The sequence below is a fragment of the Sturnus vulgaris genome, chromosome 28 (genome assembly GCF_052056855.1).
Source record: "Sturnus vulgaris isolate bStuVul1 chromosome 28, bStuVul1.hap1, whole genome shotgun sequence".
Classification (NCBI taxonomy): domain Eukaryota; kingdom Metazoa; phylum Chordata; class Aves; order Passeriformes; family Sturnidae; genus Sturnus; species Sturnus vulgaris.
This window is the reverse complement of record NC_142270.1, coordinates 1271946-1292238: the sequence shown is the minus strand read 5'-3', so window position 1 is coordinate 1292238 and position 20293 is coordinate 1271946. Positions and strand designations below refer to the sequence as shown.

Here is a 20293-nt window from a genome sequence, read left to right as displayed (position 1 = left end):
CAAGGGGACCCCAAGCAGGAGAGACCCCAACAAAAGGAGATCCCAATTAATGGGAAATCCCAAACAAGGGGAGACCCCAACAAAGGGAGACCCCAAACAGAGGAGACCCCAATTAATGTGAGACCCCTAACAAGGGAAACCCCAAACATGGGAGCCCCTCATTAACAGGAGATCCTAAATAGAGGAGACCCCAATTAAAGGGAGACACCAACCAAAAGAGACCCCGAACAAGGGGAGACCCCGAACAGGGGGAGACTCCAATTAAGGAGAGACCCCAAACAGGGGGAAACCCCGAATAAGGGAAGACCCCAACCAAAAGAGACCCCAATCAAGGAAGACTCCAAACAAGGGAGACCCAGATCAATCTGAGATCCCAAATAGGGGAGACCCCCATTAAAGGGAGACCCCAACCAAAAGAGACCCCAAACAAGGGAGACCCCAACCCGGGGAGACCCTGATCAAAGGGAGGCCCCAATTAAGGGGAGACCCTGATCAAAGGGAGACCCTAAACAAAGAAGACCCCAAACAAGGAGAGACTCCAAACAAGGGGAGACCCCAAAAACAATTCTCCATCAGGGCATTGACCCGGATGATGTTTTTAACCTCTCAGCCCAGCGGTGAAATTCCCTGCACTGACAGCTCCTTAAATTCCCTTTTTTTTTTTTTTTTTTTTCCCTCTTTTTCCCCAAGGAATTCAAATCGAATTCCCTTTGCTTTCCCTCCGGGAGGAGCAGAGGCCGTTCCGGCAGCGGAAATTCTCCCGTTCCACCCCCAGGGATGAACAAGCAGAAACCGACCTGGAATGATCCATTTCTTTATTGCGTTTATTCCATTTATTCCGTTTAATGGGCAGGGCCTGCCGGACAGGAATTGATCCCAAAATCCCGGTGGGAACAGGATTTGGAGCTTTGCCATAGGAGAGCAGCCCGGGGTTTATTCCTGGGTTTGTTTTCCCGGCTGGAAGTGCTGCTGGAGCTGCGGGATTGATGGGATTTAATTTTATTAATGGGTCATCGATCCCGGGAGTGAATCAGGGACTGAGAGTGGGAAAGGGGAAAGGGAAAGGGCAAAGGGGAAAGGGAAAGGGGAAGGGGAAAGGGGAAAAGGGAAAAGGGGAAAGGGGGAAAGGGGAAAAGGGGAAAGGGGAAAGGGGAAAAGGGAAGGGGAAGGGGAAGGGGAAGGGGAAGGGGAAGGGGAAAGGGGAAAAGGGGAAAGGGGAAAGGGGAAAAGGGAAGGGGAAGGGGAAGGGGAAGGGGAAGGGGAAGGGGAAAGGGGAAAGGGGAAAAGGGGAAAGGGGAAAGGGGAAAAGGGAAGGGGAAGGGGAAGGGGAAGGGGAAAGGGGAAAGGGGAAAGGGGAAAGGGGAAAAGGGGAAAGGGAAAGTGGGAGAAGGGGGGAGAAGGGGGGAAGGGGATAAAAGGAAATGGAGAAATCGGGGGGAAAAAGGGGGAAACCGGGGGGTGAAAAAGGGGAAATGGGGGGAAAAAGGGAAATGGGGAAAGGGGAAAAAGGGGGGAAAGGAGGAAATGGGGGGAAAAAAGGAAAGTGGGACATGGGGGAAGGGGGAAAGGGGAAATTGGGAAAGAAAGGGAAAAGGAAAAAAATGAAAGGGGGAAAAGGGCAAATGGAGGAAATGAGGAATAAGGGGGGGAAGGGAGAAAGGGGAAAAAAGGGAGGAGGGAAAGAAAGGAAAAAAGGGAGGGGGGAAGGAAAAGGGGGAAAAGGGAAAATCCGGGATTCCAGCAGCTCCGGAGTGAGGGGGGTTTAAATTCAAGGCAGGGGTGTAAAATCCCATCCCAATTTAAGGATTAAATCCTTGAAGTCACTAAAGTCCCCCGGGATATTTTCATCCCTCTAGGAATTCCCAGGGAGATAAATCCCAGGCTGAGGTGCTCCAAACCTGTGAGCTTTCACCTTCTGAATGCCTTAAAAAAAAAAAAAAAAAAAAAAAAAAATTAAACCCAACTGGGATTTTGGAAAAACTCCCCAATTTCGAGCTGCAAAACCTCCAAGTGCCCGGCTGCGGGGGGGGGGGGCGTTCCAAATCCAGCCCTGAGGGGCTCCATATCCCAAATCCAGCCTTGGGGAGCTCCAAAACCCCAAATCTAGGCTTGGGCTGGTGGGGAGGGGCACGGCTCCAAATCCCAAATCCTGGAGGGCCTCAGAATCCCAAATCCAGCCTTGAGGAACTCCAAAATCCCAAATCCAGGCGGGGAAGCTCAAATCCCAAATCCAGGCTTGGGTGGGGGACTCCAAATCCCAAAAGCACCCTGAGAAGAGGAGGAGGAGGAGGAGGAGGAGGAGGAGGAAGACGACAATGGGATTAAGAACCCCCCGGGAAACCCCTCCCAGCCAAACACGGATTTCAATCCCAGCCCGAGGCACCTGCGCTGCTTCGATCCCGGCCAAAATTCCAGGGAAACTCCAATTCCAGGCAAACGCCAATTCTAGGGAAACTCCAATTCCAGGGGGGTTCGGTGGTTCGGGACCCTCAGCTTCGATCCGGGGAGGAGGCAGAGCCTGAAGCTGCTCCCGCTGCTCCTCATTCCCGAATTTTGGGATCCAAGCCCTCGGCCAGGGTGGGTGCAGGAGCCGGAACCTCCGAGGATGGGAAATTCCCGAGTCCGGCGCTTCCCGGCAGGACAAGGACGGGATTTCCTCCGGGCCCAGCGGGATTTGGGGTTCGGTGTCCCCGTCCTTGTGGAAAAGGCTCGGGAAGGGTCCGGATGAGATTCCCGACCTGGCAATCCCAGATTTTCCCAGGAATTTCGGGCTCCCTCCCCTTCTTCCCCGACCCGCAGCAAATCCCAAACCTCCTTTGGAATAACTTGGAACACCCCGGGAATTAACACCGAGATCCCACACGAGCTCTCTTCATTCCCAAAAAACCCCGGATTCGGGGCTGCAGGGATGGAAAATTTCTCCTTTTTGGGGTGAGTTGATAAAAGACAACAAAACCCTTTTATCATCGCCCTCCAAAAGGAGGGATTTGCTTCCCACGGGGCTGAATTTCGCCGTCCCTCAGCCCTGGGGCCAGCAGAATTCCCACATGGAAATGGGGAATGATTTTATTCCCCTTAAAAACCTCTGAATCTGAATTTTTTTTTCAATAATTCTACATGGCTGGAGCATGCCGGGGAAAGGGAAGGAGCGGGAATGTTGGGAATCCACGCCTGGAGCAGCCCTGGGATCGGCTCAGGGATCCCGGGGATCGGAGCTGTCCCAGCCGGATCGGGATCGGAGCTGTAGCCAAAAAATCCCTCGGGTGTCCGCCCCAGATCGATTGATCGATTGATTGATCGATCGACTGATCGATTTCTCTTCAATTCAATCCCTTCCAAAGGAAAGAAAACCTGAAATTCCCTCCAGATTCCCAAATTCTCGCGCCGACACCTCCGTGCCCCTTCCAGGACCTGCTCCCGTGCGGACACTGCCCGGAATTCCAATTCCTTGCCCAGAGAAAGATCCCGATCTTTCCTCCGGGAGCTGCCGAGACTTTTCCCCCTTTTCCTAGCGGGAAACTGAGGCAGGAGGGAGGGATGAGCTCCCTGGAGCAGCCGGGGATGGAGGGAAGGGGAAGGATTTCCTGGGAAAGGCTCCGATCGTTTGGGATTCCCGATCCCCCCCTCAGCCGGGAGTCCCTGCCTTGGGGTTCGGCCTTTCCCAGATTTCGGCCGTGCCCCAAAATCCCGGGGCGGGGCCGGGGAGGGGATTGGGAATCTCATTCCTGGATTTCCCACTCCCGGAATTCCCATTCCCAGCTCCCATTCCTAGAATTCCCATTCCCACATTCCCAGTTCACATTCCCAATTCACATTCCCAGTTCCCATTCCCACATTCCCAGCCCACACTCCCAGCTCCCATTCCTGGCTCCCATTCCCACACTCCCATTCCCACTTTCTCAGCCCGCATTCCCCCATTCCCACATTCCCAGCCTCCATTCCCAGCTCCCATTCCCATATTCCCAGCTCCCATTCCTGGCTCCCATTCGCACATTCCCAGATCTCACTTCCATTCCCTGTTTTTAGGGAATGCTGCCATCGAGCGGCCCGGGAGTCTCGGGATGGAGCGCTCGGCCCGACCTGGACCCCTCTGGATCCTCCTGGAAACGCCAAGATCCCGCCTGGAATAAACCTCGGGATCGCTCCGGGTTCCACAACCGACCTGGGAGCCAAGAATTCCAGCAGCTCCCTCCCGAATTCCTCCGGGATTTACCTGGGAGCGGTTCCTTTTCCCCCAAATTCGGGATTTGGGATCATCCCCGGCCACAGTGGAGGGGCGAGCGCGGCTTCCCCGGGCGATTCCCGGAGGAGAAGCAGAATTCCCGAGGGGGAAGCAGAATTCCGGAGGGGGAAGCAGAATTCCGGAGGGGAAAGCAGAATTCCCGAGGGAGAAGCCGCGCTCCTGGCAGAATTCCAGGCAGCATTCCTGGCAGAATTCCCGGCTGGAGCAGCAGGGCCGGGATGGTTCTGGCAGCAGCAGCGTTCAAATCCCTGGATACGAACCCGGGCTGCGGGAAGGGACAATTCCCTGCTCTCAGTTTAATTAAATTCCAGCCGCCGGGATAAAGGGAATTTCATGGAGAGGGAACTTCCAGCCTTTTTTTTTGTTTTGTTTTGTTTTGTTTTTTGTTTTGGGAAGGGCCCTGGGATGGGTGAGGGAAGGAAGGAAGGAAGCCCGGGGGGGCCCGGCTGGGAAAAGCTTTTCCATGGGGAAATCATTCCAAGGTTCTGCTTTGTTCTCCAGGGATGTGAAGCGCGCAGGGAGCGATCCCGCGGCTGCTGGGCTGGAAAGGTTCGGGATAAATAAAGATCAAATCAATCATCGATAAATCATCGATAAAACCACGGAGCTTTGCCGTTATCGGGATCTTTAAATTCCCGCTGATTTTGGAGTCTGTCCCCAAAAGCGCCCGAGGAGATTTGGGGGGAAAAGAGGTGGGAGAGGGGATGGGGGAAGGGAAGGAGGGAAATTCGGGATCGGGGGTGCCTGGGAAGGCGGAGGAGCCGCTGCCAGCGAGAGCTCGGGACCCGCAGCGGCGGCACCGGGGCCTGCGGAACCGCCGGACCGGGGAGGGGAGAGAGGGACCGGGGGAGGGGACCGCGGGGACAAGGGGAGGGCACAGGGAGGGCCGGGGAAGAGGAGAGGGGGACCGGGGAGGGGACCGGGGACCGGGGGAGAGGAGAGAGGGAGGGGACAGGGGGTACAAGGGGAGGGGAGAGGGGGACCAGGGACCGGGAGAGGGCACAGGGGGCACCGGGGGAGAGGAGAGGGGGACCGGGGGTACAAGGGGAGGGCACAGGGGGTACCGGGGGAGGGGACCGGGGTCCGGGGGTGGGGACAGGGCTGTCCCCGGGCCAGCTCTGCCCGCCCCGCTCTGGCACCGCCCGCGCCGCCCATAAAAGCTCCGCTCGTGCCTCGCCCGCCGCAGTCGGGTCCGCGGCACCGGCTGCGACCCGAGCCCGCGGCGGGAGCGGGCGGAACCGGCGGCGTCCGGAACCGAGCGGGGATCCGCGTCTTGAACCGGGGAATCCGCATCCGGAACCGGCTGCATCCTGAACCGAGCGAGGATCCGCATCCCGAACCGGAGAATCCGCATCCCGAACCGGAGAATCCGTATCCCGAGCTAGCTGCATTCTGAACCGGGGAATCTGCATCCCGAACCGGCCGCAGCAGGTTCCGAGAGGAGCCGCATCCTGATCCGGCTGCTTCCCGAACCGACTGAATCCCGAAGCAGGAGGGATCCGCGCCTGCTCCGCTGCACCTGCAACCCAGTCTGGTGCCGAACCGAGCAGGACCCGCACTCCGAACCGGGAGAGATCCGCACCCCGAACCGGGCAGGACCCGCACCCCGAACCAGCCTCATACCGAACCGGTAGGAATCCGAACCCTGAAACAGCCGCAGCCGAGCCCGGAGGGGCCCAGCCGTGCCCGAACCGGGAGGGACCCGAACCCCGAACTGGGAGGGACGTGAACCCCGAACTGGGCAGGACTCGCACCCCAGCCCATATGTGCCATGGCTGCGCTCCAGGCTCTGGCTGCACCTAGACACCAGAGGAAATGGAACCCCAAACCCTCTGCACCCTGACCCAGACAGGCCCTGCACCCCAAACCTGCTGCACCCAGACAGGTCCTGCACCCCAAACCCGCTGCCCCTGAATGGGGAGGTGCCCATGCCCTGAAGCAGCCCGGCACCCCAAAGTGGCAGCAGGGCCCTGCACCCCCAAATTGTCTGATCCAGGAAGGATCTGCACCCCGAAACTGGCTGTGCACGGACCCTGCTGCACCCTAAACCAGCAGGGCCCTGCACTTCAAAAGTGGCTGAGCCAGGAGGTCCCTGCACCCCAAATCAGCTGATCCAGGTGTGACCCACACCCCAAATCAGCTGATCCAGGAGGGCCCTGCACCCCCAAATTGTCTTATCCAGGAAGTCCCTGTGCCCCAAATTGGCTGATCCAGGAAGTCCCTGCACCCCAAACCAGCTGATCCAGGAGTGACCTGCACCCTAAATTGGCTGATCCAGGAGGACCCTGCATCCCAAATTGGCTGATCCAGGAAGTCCCCACACCCCAAACCAGCTCACCCAGCAGGGCCCCTCTTCCCCATCTCCCGGTGCCATGGATGACTCCCCACCGCTGGCAGCGGAGCTGGAGCACCTCAACGCCTCCCTGAACGAGTCCTGGGCCAACCCGTTCGTGCAGCCGCCGTGGCAGGTGGCCCTGTGGGCCGTGGCCTACGCGCTGATCGTGGTGGTGGCCGTGGTGGGCAACGCCGTGGTCATGTGGATCATCCTGGCACACAAGAGGATGCGCACGGTCACCAACTACCTGCTGGTGAACCTGGCCTTCGCCGAGGCCTCCATGGCCGCGCTCAACACCGTGGTGAACTTCAGCTACGCCGTGCACAACGAGTGGTACTTCGGCCCGGCCTACTGCCGCTTCCACAACTTCTTCCCCATCGCTGCCGTCTTCGCCAGCATCTACTCCATGACGGCCATTGCGCTGGACAGGTCAGTGAGAGCGGGCAAGGGGTCACTGCTGACTGGGGACAGGGACAGGTCAGTGAGAGCAGGCAACGGGTCACTGCTGAATGGGGACAGGGACAGGGATGGGGATGGGGACAGGGACAGGTCAATGACCATGGCCATGGTGTCACTGCTGCATGGGGACAGGGACAGGTCAGTGACCATGGCCATGGGGTCACTGCTGACTGGGGACAGGGACGGGGATGGGGACAGGGACAGGTCAGTGACCAGGGTCACCAGGTCACTCCTGCCCAGAACTGGACACTGGTCAGTGACCGGGGTCACCAGATCACTCCTGTCCAGATCCCAGGCATGGGGCTCAGCTCAGCTCCGTCTGTTCCACTGCAATTAACACAAAACTCATTTGGGTGCTAAAAATAACCCAGCCCTGGCTGCAGGTGGCTTTGGGAATCCTTTGGGAGCTCTGGGAGCTCGGGAAAGGCTCCAGGGTTGGCACAGGTGCTTGAGGTGTCTTTGGATCCTTTCCTTTTCCCTTTCCTTCCTTTCCCTCTCCTTTTGCCTTGCCTTCTCCACATTCCAGAATCCAGGTACAAAATGGCCTCACCTCACAAACCCCGTGTCCATGCCAGGAGCCATTCCATGGATTTGGGCTGGGTTGGGGATGTCTGAGGAGCAGCTCAGCCTGGGGAAAGAATCCTGACTTGGGGGTGTCCCTGGGCAAACCCACCAGGATTTCAGGGATGGATCCAGTGGGAGAGGCTGGAGCCCGGGATTCTGGGATTCTTCCATTCAGCTGCTGGGGTTGGGTTTTCCCTGCCCAGTTCCTGCTGGATCCCAGATCCCACTGGGGCCATGATCCAAAGCTCAGCCAGATCCCAGATCCCAGTGAGACTGAGGGACACCAAGCCCCCGGATCCCGGGAATCTGGGGTTGGGGACATTTCCCAGCTCCAGAGCAGCCTCGTGGCTCCTCCGAGCTTTCCGGATTTTTCCAAGGCCACATTCCCGGAGCCAGCCAGGCTCTACCACCTCTCCTGTCCCTGTTCCCAGGGAATAAAGGGAATTCTGGCAGGGATCCGGGGGGGCGGGGGGGGTGGGGAGAGGCTTTTCCTGCCGTTTTCCAGCGCCGAGATGCCCTGCGGGAAGCAGAGCTGGGGGTGGATGAGGCTCCACAGGCATTAAACACAGCCCCGGGTTTGGTTTTGTCACAGACTCCTCTCCCTAAAATCCACGGGAATGGATCAATAAAAACCAGGATAATTGCAGCTCCTCTCCCATGCTGCTGTTCCAGGGGGATCTTTGGGATCAGTTGGAAAAGTCCCTTTGGGGCTGGGATGAATTCCAGGGGTGACTTTTTGGGGTGAAGAATTGAATTTACAGCCTTTGATCCACCCGAAAAAAACCAGGAAAGCAAATCCAGGGAAGCTGCAGTAAAACAGGAAGGTCTGGGAGGATGATGCTGGAATTTTTTGAAGATTAGCATTCCCAAAAAAATCCCTGAAGAGAGGCTTGATTTTCCCAAAATATCCAGGGTCTTACCTGGAAGCTGCAGTTTCTGTGTGCTCCAGCTGCATCCCATATTCCAGCCAGGAATCAGGAAGGGAACAAATCCCATCCTCAGCCCCTCCAGGCATCTCCAAACCTTGCAAAATTCCCTCGTTTTCCTGTGTCTGGGACCTGACAATGGAGCTGAAAGGCAGGAAAAGCAGGAACTTGTTCCAGGAACCTGGAAGGGAGGAATCACTCCTGGGTGGCAGCAGAAAGATCTGTGGGAACAGGGAGAGCTGGAACTGGGACTGGGAATGGGGAGAGCTGGGATCTGGGATTGGGAATGGGAATGGGGAGAGCTGGAACTGGGAATGGGGAGAGCTGGAACTGGGACTGGGAATGGGGAGAGCTGGGACTGGGATTGGGGAGAGCTGGGATTGGGACTGGGAATGGGGAGAGCTGGAACTGGGAATGGGAATGGGGAGAGCTGGGATTGGGATTGGGAATGGGGAGAGCTGGGATTGGGATTGGGATTGGGAATGGGGAGAGCTGGAACTGGGATTGGGAATGGGGAGAGCCTGGATTGGGATTGGGCAGAGCCGGGATTGGGATTGGGAATGGGGAGAGCCGGGATCAGGAGAAGCAGGGCCGGGTTGAGGTTCCAGTCACAGCCGGGACGGGGCTGGAATTCCTGATTCCCACCAAAAATCAGGGAAGTGGCAGGGAATGAGCCTCGTGTTCCCAAAGTCCAGCAGCACCTTGGGATGCAGAGCGAGGGCCGGGAGGAGTGGAATTGGCCCCAGTTCCTCTCCCTCCCTGCCATGGAGCAAGTGGGGATTGTGGTTTGATCCATGAATCCTGGAATGAGTGGAATTGGGATCCCCTATCCCAGGCTGCTCCAAACCTGCCAGCCCGGCCGTGGACACTTCCCGGGATCCAGGGGAATCCACAGCTCCTCCAATGGAGTTTTCGTGCGGGATTTTTGCTCCATCCCCTCCTTTCCCTGGAGCTGCTCCAGCCCCGGGCACGAAAGAAAAACAGCCGGAAGTTGTTCCGAACACTCTGGACAATGGCAGGAAATTTGGGATCGGGGCTGGCACAGCTGTGCCTCAGGAAAATCCCAAAGAATTCAGGGCCTGGCAGCTCCCTCAGCTCCCAAATCCCTGCCCCGTGCATTGTTTGGGATGTGTCGGTGCCAGGGCACTTCCGATGGCCATTCCCGCTCCCAGCTCTTCTTGGGAATGGGTTCACTTGGGAAAAATGCAGCACATCCAGAGCTGGAACACCGCAATTTTCCAGCTCCCATTCCTGCTGTTCCCAAAAGGAACTCCAGGATTTTCCAGCCCTAATTCCCACTTTACCCAGAGCTGGAACACTGCGATTCTCCAGCTCCCATTCCTGCTGTTCCCAGACCCGCAAATCCAGGATTTTCCAGCCCCAATTCCCACTTTTCCCAGAGCTGGAACACCAGGATTTTCCAGACCTAATTCCCGCCTTTCCCAAAGGGAACTCAGGGATTTTCTAGCCCTGATTCCCACTTTTCCCAAAATGAATTCTGGGATTTTCCAGCCCTGATTCTCATTTTCCCAGAGCCAGAACTCTGGGATTTTCTGGCACTGATTCCCGCTGTTCCCAGAGCTGGAACTCCAGGATTTTCCGGCCCTAATTCCTGCTTTTCCCCAGGTGAACTCTGGGATTTTCCTGCCCTGATTCCCACTTTCCCAGAGAACATTGGGGTTTTCCAGCTCTAATTCCTGGTGTTCCCAAAGCAAACTCCGAGATTTCCTGGCCCTAATTCCCACTTTTCCCAAAGGAAACTCGGGGATTTTCCAGCTCCCATTCCTGCTGTTCCCTGATCTGGAACTCCGGGATTTTCTGGCCCTGATTCCCACTTTTTCCAGACCCAGAACACCAGGATTTTACAGCTCCCATTCCCACTTTTTCCAAAGGGAACTCCGGGATTTTCCGTCCCTGATTCCCGATTTTCCCAAAGTGAACTCTGGGATTTTCTGGCCCTAATTCCCACTTTTCCCGAGCAGGTACATGGCCATCATCCACCCGCTCCGGCCGCGCCTCTCGGCCGCGGCCACCAAGGTCCTGGTGGGGGTGATCTGGCTCCTGGCGCTCCTGCTGGCTTTTCCACAGGGATATTTCTCCGTCACCACCGAGCTCCCAGGACGCGTCGTCTGCCTCGTGGAGTGGCCGGAGCCTGGCGGAGCCACGTCTGGAAAAACGTGAGTGGGAATGGGCTGGGAGCAGGGAAATCCCGGGGAAAATCCGAGAAATGGAAGGGAAATGGAGAGGAAAAGGGGAAAGGGGGAAAGGGAAAGGGAAAGGGGGGAAGGAAAAGGGGAAAAGGGGGAAAAGGAGAAGGAAAAGGAAAAGAGAAAGGGAAAAAGGAAAAGGGAAAAAGGAGAAGGAAAAGGAAAAGGGGAGAGGGGGAAAGGAAAAGGAAAAGGGAAAAGAAAAAGGAAAAGGGGAAAGGGGGAAAAGGATTGGGAATGGGAAAGGAAAAGGGAATGGGAAAGGAAAAGAAAGGGGAAAAGAGGAAAAAGGGAAAAGGGGGGAAAGTGGGAAAATGGGGAGGAAGGGGGAAATTAGAGAAATGGGGAAAAGGGGGAAAGGAGCTCCCAGAATTTCCAGAGGCTCTGGGAATGGTTTGCCAAGGGGAGTTAAATGTCAGGTGTTGAGGGGAAAAAAAGGAGAGGGGGAAGGAATAAAATAGGGAATAAAAAAAGGGAATAAAGAAGGGAATAAAATAAGGAATAAAAGAGGAGAATAACAAAGGGGAATATAAAAAGGGAATTTAAAAAGGGAATAAAAGAGTTTGTAATCTCCAGCCCTGAGGAGGGAAGAACTGGAGCTGTGGAATTGGGGCTGTGAAATTCTGCTCTGGAATTCCGCTGGAGCCAGGGCAGGTGTCTCCAGTCCTCCGGATCTCCCTGGGCAGATCTTGGGATGGGATTTTCCTACCCTAAATAACTCGGGACAGGTGTTTGGTCATTCCAGAGGCGTCATCCCAGCCCTTTCCCCGCTCCATGGCCTCGGAGCGGTTATTCCGGGAACGCTCCAGTGGCAGCTGCTCTGTTTGCGGTGCCAAGAGGAAAAATTCCATCCTTTTCCCAGTTCCTAGGGAAAACAGGAGGAAAAAAACAGGGAAAACAGGAGAATTCCAACACTTTGGGGAGGGATTTCCTTTGGAAAATCTCTGGGGAGCACAAGCCTGCACAGAGCTGATTTTTCCCTGGAAATTGTCCCTGGTTTCGGCCAGAGCCAAGAATTCTGCGGGATTCGATCCGGCCGTCGATCCCTGCTTCCCAAAGGGATCAGGAATTCCATCAGCAGCCGTTTGGGATTTTCAGGGAAGGGAGAAGCCACCCCTGGATCCTCTGGGAATTCAGAATCATCCCTTCCATGCCAACATTCCCGGGATTTGCCAGGGAAAAGGAGGTGGCAGTTCCATCCCCCGGCATCCCCTGATTCCCACGGGATCCTCCATCCCTAAAAACCTTCCGGTTGCAAACTCCAAATTTCCCAGAGTGCTCTGATCCCGGGAATCCTGCAGGCAGAGCAATTCCACTGCTTTTCCACACCTGGCATCCCAAAAGAATTCTTGGAGTTGTCTGAAAGGGCTCTGGGAGCCCAGACCCCTCTGGGAATGTGGCTCTGTGCTGCTGACGTTATCCCGCAGCTCCTGCAGACATTCCTGCAGCGCTCCGAGGATCTGGAATTCCATGGGAACCACAACAAAATCCTCCTCTGGAGCCGCCGAGACGCCTCTGGAATGAGCAAAACGAAATCCAGCCCCGCCAAGCCCATCCCAAATGGAATTAGGGCCGGGAAAATGAGATTGCGGCACCGAACAGCAGCGGGGCCAGGGCCAGCCCCGTTCCCTGCAGGAGAATTCCCAGAGCCCGTCCTCACCCTCTGGAGCTGGGATTCAATCCAAGCTCCTGGGAAGAGGAGCAGGAGCAGAGCTGGGAGCGGCTGCAGGGCCTGGATTGGAGTGCAAATCCTTGGGAAGATGCGGTAGCTGGGATTGGAGCCTCAAAATCCACCCAGAGGCCCCAAAGTCCTGGGAATGAAATTCCCACAAAACCAGGCAGGATTTGGGAAGTTTTCCAAACTGGAACTAGCCACGTTTCTAGACTCAGTTTTTAGGGAAGAGAGGATTTTCCAAGATTTTCCACAAGGTTGGAGCCTCCATCCCCTCCTATTGTTAAACCTGGAATTCTTGGATTTCCTTTTAAACGAGTCCTCTTTTACAGAAGTCCTCACTGATCCACGGCATTCCCAGTGCTCCCACAGCATTCCCAGTGCTACCACATCATTCCCAATGGTGGATCCCCAGGGATTATCCTGGTTTTTTTTCCAGGTACCATTTCTCCATGACCGTCCTGCTGTACCTGCTGCCGCTGCTGGTGATCGGCTGCGCCTACGCCGCCGTCGGCCGCACGCTCTGGGCCAGCGCCATCCCCGGAGACTCCTCCGACCGCTACCACGAGCAGGTGTCAGCCAAGAGGAAGGTGAGGAATTCCAGGAGGGGCTGGGAAAGGAATGGGGAAGGAAAAGGAGAATGAAAAGGGGAGGGAAAGGGAAAGGAAAGGGAAAGGAAAGGAAAGGAAAGGAAAGGAAAGGAAAGGAAAGGAAAGGAAAGGAAAGGAAAGGAAAGGAAAGGAAAGGAAAGGAAAGGAAAGGAAAGGAAAGGAAAGGAAAGGAAAGGAAAGGAAAGGAAAGGAAAGGAAAGGAAAGGAAAGGAAAGGAAAGGAAAGGAAAGGAAAGGAAAGGAAAGGAAAGGAAAGGAATTCCTGGCCGTCCCAACCATGAGCAGTGTCAGACAAGAGGAAGGTGAGGAGTTTGGGGAGGGGCTGGATCCAGAATTCCTGGCCCATCCCAACCATGAGCAGGTCATGGCCAAGCAAAGGGTAAGGAATTCCAGAGGATGGATTGACCCGTGGATGGGTTTAGGACACCTCCTCCACAGACATGGTTTAACCAAGACACTGACCGGTCATTCCCAAGGCTGGAAAGGCCATTCCCAAGGTTGAAAAAGCCATTCCCAAAGCTGGAAAGGCCATTCCCATTTGGAAAGGCCATTCCAAGGCCGAGCTGACGGAGGAGGGCTCTCCCCATGGCAGGTGGTGAAGATGATGATCATCGTGGTGTGCACCTTCGCGCTCTGCTGGCTGCCCTACCACGTGTACTTCACGCTGCAGTACCTGCGGCCCGAGCTGTACCTGCGCAGGTCCATCCAGCAGGTCTACCTGGCCGTCATGTGGCTGGCCATGAGCTCCACCATGTACAACCCCATCATCTACTGCTGCCTCAACGACAGGTGGGGACGGGCAGCGGGGTCCCGGAGAGCGGGGGTGGGGGTTTTGGGGATGGATGGGGGTTTTTTTTTGGGATGAGTGGGGTATTTTGGGATGGGTGGGGTTTCTCAGCATGGATGGGGTTTCTTGGGATGAGTGAGGTATTTTGGGATAGGTGGGGTTTCTCAGCGTGGATTGGGAATTCTCGGGATGGATGGGGGATTTGGGGATGGGTGGGGTTTCTAGGAATGGACAGGGTTTCTTGGGATGGACGGGGTATTTTGGGATGGATGGGGTTTCTCAGGATGGATGGGGTTTTTTGGGATGGATAAGGTTTGTTGAGATGGATGGGGTTTTTCTGGATGGGTAGGGTTTTTTTAGGATGGGTGGGGTTTCTCAGGATTGATAAGGTTTTTTGGGATCAATGGGGCTTCTAAGCCTGGTGGGTTTTTTTGGGACGAATGGGGTTTCTCAGGAAAGGCGTCTTTTTTTGGGATGGGCGGAGTTTCTCAGGATGGATGGGGTTTTTTGGGATGGCTGGGATTTTTTTAGCATGGATGGGGCTTTTTGGGATGGTTCTGTCCCACCCCTCTGCCACCTCCACCTGAGGTGGGGGTGGCACAATTCTCACCTGGACTCTTTCCTTATCTCCATGGATTTTGAGGGCAAACAGCAACTGAAACCATCCCAACTGCTAATTGGGGTTTACAGGGGGTTTTTCGTTTCTCCATGGGTTTTCTGTTTCTCAGTGAGTTTTTAATTTCTCAGTCGGTTTTCCATTTCTCGGCAGGTTTTTCATTTCTTTCTGGGTTTTCCATTTCTCAGAGAGTTTTTCGTTTCTCAGCAGGTTTTCAATTTCTTAGAGGGTTTTTCACTTCTCAGAGGGTTTTCCATTTCTCAGCAGGTTTTCCATTTCTCAGAGGGTTTTTCACTTCCCAGTGGGTTTTTCCTCCCCTCAGTGAAAGATTGCAATTTTGTCATGTTTGGAAAAGCTCAGCTTTATCTCCCCCTTTCTTTGGCCATGTCCTTCCTATTCCTTTGGCCGTCTCCATCCCATTCCCATGGCCATCTCCATGTCTTTCCCCACCCATGTCCACGTCCATCCCATCCCTTTGTCCATCTCCATCCCATACCTTTGTCCATCTCCATCCCATCCCATTCCCATGCCATTTCCATCCTGTTCCCCACCCACATCCATCCCATCCCTTTGTCCATCCCATCCCATTCCCGTGGCCATCTCCATCCCATCCCTGTGGCCATGCCCATCTCCATCCCATCCCTGTGGCCATGTCCATCTCCATCCCATCTCTTTATCCATCTCCATCCCATTCCATTCCCGTGGCCATCTCCATCCCATTCCATTCCCATGGCCATCTCCATGTCTTTCCCCACCCATGTCCCCCACATCCATCCCATCCCTTTGGCCCATCCCACTCCGGTCCCATCCGTGTGGCACAGGTTCCGGGTGGGATTCAAGCTGGCGTTCCGGTGGTGCCCGTGGGTCAGCGCCGGCGAGTATGAGGGGCTGGAGCTGCGCTCGGCGCGGTTCCTGCACACACACAGCTCCGTGTCCAAGCTCAGCCGCATGGACACCGCTACCGTGGCCTCGGCGCTCAGCGCGGCCGATGAGGAGCCGGACGAGCCCGGCCGGGCCGAGCGGCTCTCCCTGGACGTGACCTCCAACGGCTCCTCCCGCAGCGACTCCAAGACGGTCTCTGAGAGCTTCAGCTTCTACTCCAACACCCCCACCTAGGGATGTCCCCTCAGTGCCACCTCGGTGTCACCGCCCTGCTTGTGCCATGCTGGCGTTTCCCACGCTGTTTTCCCGCCTCTTTTCCTTGGGATGAGTTCCACATGTTCCACTGTGGGGCCGGACACCAGGAATGTTGTCACTGCCTGGCTGGAGATGGAGAGGATGCAGGAACGGGACTGAGCTGGGTTTTTCTCTGGAATTCCAACACTGGCCGGTGCTTCCATGCTCTCTGTGAGGCAGGAACAGTCTCTCGGTGCATCCCACCCCATGGAAAACAACCCCACCCTGCACTTTCCTCCTCCCATCCTCAATTCCATTCTCTCAGTTGGATATCCAGGGGGATCTTAAATCCCAAAAAGGCTTTTTCCAGCTCCACAGGGACTCATCGGCCGCAGCGCAGATCCAGGATTTCCCACATTGGATCCTCTCCAGCATCCACATCCCGCTGCTCTGTGATCTCCTGCTGCCGCTCCAAACTCACTCGGAACGGAGATTCCCAAGGGATCTCCCAAAGCATCTCCTGAAGGAACTCCTGAAGGAACTCCCATAAGTTCTCTGAAGGAACTCTCAAAAGAACTCCTTAAGGATCTCTGGAAGGTTCTCTGAAGGGTCTCCAACCTGATCTGGGCTTTAGGTGCTGTTCCTCAACCACCACAAGGAATTCCTGTGATTCTCTAGAAATCCTCTTGGATGGACTCCAGAATGCCATGGAGCTCTGGAAAAGAAGAGACCACCCTGAAGTGATTCCCAGACCCAAGAAATGGATTCCACCCCAAAAACAAGACTGGAGGGAGATCAGGAATTCTCCAGAGCTGCTTTCACCCTCAGGGTTCGAAGGATTCCCTTCCACCTCCTGGATTTTGTTTTAATCAGGGAATTTTTCTTTTCCTTTGCAAAAACCATGAGGTTTGTGGTGTGTGTATGGATTTATGGAATATTTCCATTTGGATGGACAATTTTCCCTGGACTCCTCCAAGTGGATCAATTCTGCTTGTTGGGAACAAAGCCACAAATCTGGGGATAATCTGAGGGGAATTCGCTCCCGGCTGCTGCTCCAAGGTCTTGTTTGGGGTGTGAAAATTAGACTCTGAAATGGATTCACTGGAATGCTGAAGAAATGAGGGATGAACTCTGGAGAAATGTCCCCATCCCTGCTCCATTCCCATCTCCTGGATGGCTGAATCCAGAAGCTTTTCCAGGTTTTTTAGGCAGATCTCAGATCAGAGTTCCCAGGCTGGGGAGTTCCTTTGCCTCCTCCCTGGCACCCAGATGGAAAATCAGAAGAGTCTGGCAGGAATCCCCCACAGCTCTGCTCCCTCCCTTTGGAAGCACCTGGAAAACTCCCCCATGCCAAACCCCAAATCCCAACCTCAAAACCGTTGGTTTTAAGCTCAGCTTTGTATCCTGAAACACAGAAATTCCCATTCCGACAGAGCAGGAGCAGAAAATCCCAAATCTCTCCTCATCCACCCTTGGGATCTGCTCCAAAATCCATGCCTAAATCCACCCTTTATCCCCATTCCATGTGGGACCGTCCCTCCCCCAGCACCAACCCCTGGATTTGGGGAATTTTGCTGGATTTTGGGATTTTGCTGGGATTCAAACAGGCCTGGCCCTGGTTTGGTTCTGTTTGGCACGAAAACCCCGGCACCTTTGGAAGTCACAGCCAAGGATCCGGCGGCGCCTTTGGAAGCCGCAGCCAAGAATCCATCCGGGAGCAATTCCCATTGTTCGGAGCGTTTTTCTGGGATTGCCGTGGATACAAGGCCTGCCCCGCCCATCCTTGTCTTTATTGTTGTTTTTATTTTCTGTCCCTCAAGGGCTCCTCACGGCCGAGCATTCCAGGATGGAAGCGCAGGATCCGCTGTTTATGGAGCGTTCCCACAGGGAATGACGGGATTTGTGTTTTTTGGGATTTCCGTGTCCTTGCTGGAGCCCTGGTGTGAGGTCATAGAGCCCGGCCTGGGAGCTCTCAGGATTTATTTTTCATTAAAGGATTCATTTTTCATTTTCATACCATAATCCACAAAACCTCCAATTTCCAGCCTTCAGGACCCACCATAGGCCCTTCCAGCCTTCCCCATTCCAGGATTCTGGGAGATTTTGGTCTCCTAAACCCTGCCCCAAAATCCTATGTCCAGCTGAAGAACAGACACAATTATTATAATGCAAAGTTTAGCAGGGGAATCCCCCTTTTCCTTGGAATATCCAGCCTAAATCCCATCCCTGTGGAATATCCACCCCAAATACCATTCCTGCTGGAATATCCACCCCAAATACCATCCTTGTGGAATATCCATTCCAAACCCCATCCCTGAGGAATATCCACCCCAAATCTTGTTCCTGCTGGAATATCCACTCCAAACCTCATCCCTGCAGAATATCCACCCCAAATCCCATTCCTGCTGGAACATCCACTCCAAACCCCATCCCTGAGGCATATCAATCCCAAATCCCATCCCTATGAAATGTCCATTCCAAACCCCATCCCTGAGGCATATCCACCCCTAACCCCATTCCTGCTGGACTATCCACCCCTAACCCCATTCCTCTGGAATATGCATCCCAAATACCATCCTTGTGGAATATCCACTCCAAACCCCATCCCTGCAGAATATCCACCCCAATGGAATATCCATCCTAAATCCCAATCCTGTGTAATATCCACCCCAAATCCTATTCCTGACTCTGACATCCCTGGGGAATTTGGGATTTGGGGTGGCAGCACCTGGAAGGAGCTTTCTGGGAAGTTCATCCCATGGGAGCATCCCAAGAAGGAGAGAATCCAACCGTCCTTCCCAAAGCGCCTCGGCATTGTCCCAGTGTGGATTTCATTGGATAAATATTCCTTTGATGTGCAGATTGGTTCGTTATCCCTTAACGAAGCGACAAGGGGTGGGAGCCAGAAGAGGTGGAAAAGGTGGAAAAGCTAAAATTCCATAAAAAAGATGGATGGTGGGTTTGGGGTACCCTCAGTGGGAGGGGTTTGCCCTGAAACATCACCAAAACAAGAAAAGGGACAATTCCCAAAATTCCTCCTCCAGTTCAACGGCACTGATTCCCAAATCACGGAAAAGGCTCCGATCCCTCCTGGAGGCAGGCAGCCTTTCCCAAATCCCGCTGCTCCACTGGGAATGCGCAATTCGTGCTTTTCCCAGCCCTCAGTGTGCTGCTGGCAGAACATTCCAGGTGGGAATTGCAGGAACATCCAGCCCCTGCCAGTGGTTCCAGTCGGCTGGAATTCCGGATTTTAATTAAAGCAGTGTTCCCGGGCTCAGCTTCGTCCCATGGGCCTGGTAAACTCCTGCTGTTGGTTTTCCATCAGCAATATCATCCTGGAAAAAGGAGGGAAGGGAAAAACATCCACACACTCCTGGCCAAGCTTCCTGTGAACACTGGGCTGGATCCTCCTTCCTGGTGGGATACAGATCCCAAAAGATCCATCGGGATCATCCCATCCCAGACAGATTCAGATCCCCATGGATCCATTGGGATCATCCCTTCCTGGCAGGATTCAGATCCCCACAGATCTGTCAGGATCATCCCTTCCCAGTGGGATTCAGATCCCCACAAATCTATTGGGATCATCCCTTCCCAGAAGGATTCAAATCCCAACAGAGCCATCTCCTTCATCAGGATCATCTCTTCCCAGATGGATTCAGATCCCCATGGATCCACTGAGATCATCCCATCCCAGACAGATTCAGATCCCCACGGATCCATCGGGATCATCCCATCCCCTTTCCAGGGCTGTCCCTAATGGGGAATTTCACTCCCACTCCATAAAATGAAAGCGAGCCTTTATTGGGAACAAAAACCCCAGTCAGCCACACAAGGAAAGGGAATTCCACATTCCTGGGGCTTTGGGTTACCCCTCCATCTCCAATTCCTTGGGAAACGCCCCAAAATCAGGAGGTGACCCCAAAAACCCCCAAGTTTTGTCATTATTGGTGCTTTCCAAGCGGGATCTGCAGCTTAGATCGAGCCCATCCCACTGAATTCCCGCTCCAGTTCAGCCTCATTACCATGGATGCATTCCAGCGTTTTGCATAAATGTTTGCTTAATGCCCAGTCCAAAATATACTGGAAAATTAAAAATAAAAAAGCAGGAATTGAAGGCAGCTCATGGCTCCCGGGGTGGATCCTGCTGTTTCCATGGCAGCCGGGGGGCTTGGGGATGCTTCCCAAAAAAATCAGAGCTCAGGGAGGAATGATTTGGGTCCAAAACATCCGGATGAAAGTGAATTAATGATTTTCAGGAATTCCCAGTTTCATTTTGGGGCAGATTCCGGCAGATTTGGGGGTTCCTGGAGGGTGGAGAATTCCAGCTTGTTCCCAGCAGTAATTAGTGTTAATTACCTCGGTAATTGCTGAGCTCTGAGCAGCAATTGGGAACCAAGCTGGGCTGGGTGGAAATTTTGAGGTGGGAAATGAGAAATTCAAATGGATTTGGTGTTTCCAGGGCTGAGGAACCTCCTGGGCATCGGGAATTCCAGAGGCAAGGAAGGGAAAAGGGGAGAGAGGGAATTGCTTCCACAGGATGCTCCAATGGGCTTAATTAGAAATCAATTATTCATTGGAGCCACTGGATGGGCAGGGAGGGATTGGAGGAGGATTTATGGAATCCTGGGGGGATCCACGCTTCAGTCAGGATTTTTTGGGAAGAAATCCCTCCCTGAGGGGCTGAGATGGAATTCCCAGAGCAGCTGTAGCTGCCCCTACATCACTGGGAGTGTCCAAGGCCAGGTTGGACATGGC

General features: G+C 54.6%; 1 protein-coding gene and 1 long non-coding RNA gene across 3 annotated transcripts; one reads left to right on the top strand and one right to left on the bottom strand.

Moving 5' to 3' along the window:
- Positions 1-798: 798 nt before the first annotated feature.
- LOC148220971 (uncharacterized) lies at positions 799-5103 on the bottom strand. Of its 2 annotated transcripts, none has more exons than XR_015808682.1 (3): positions 4214-5102; positions 2384-4121; positions 799-975 (listed from the first exon to the last, which is right to left on the bottom strand). It is a non-coding gene; the product is annotated as an uncharacterized LOC148220971 (long non-coding RNA). The 2 variants fall into 2 exon arrangements; XR_015808683.1 differs by lacking the exon at positions 799-975 and adding an exon at positions 1385-1923 and having other exon boundaries at positions 4214-5103.
- Positions 5104-5457: 354 nt separating this feature from the next.
- TACR1 (tachykinin receptor 1) lies at positions 5458-19665 on the top strand. Its single transcript, XM_014892101.2, has 5 exons — positions 5458-7007; positions 10510-10704; positions 12846-12996; positions 13609-13805; positions 15241-19665. The coding sequence occupies exons 1-5, from the start codon at positions 6616-6618 to the stop codon at positions 15533-15535; spliced, it is 1230 nt and encodes a 409-aa protein (XP_014747587.1). The 5' UTR covers positions 5458-6615; the 3' UTR covers positions 15536-19665.
- The last annotated feature ends 628 nt before the right edge of the window (positions 19666-20293 follow it).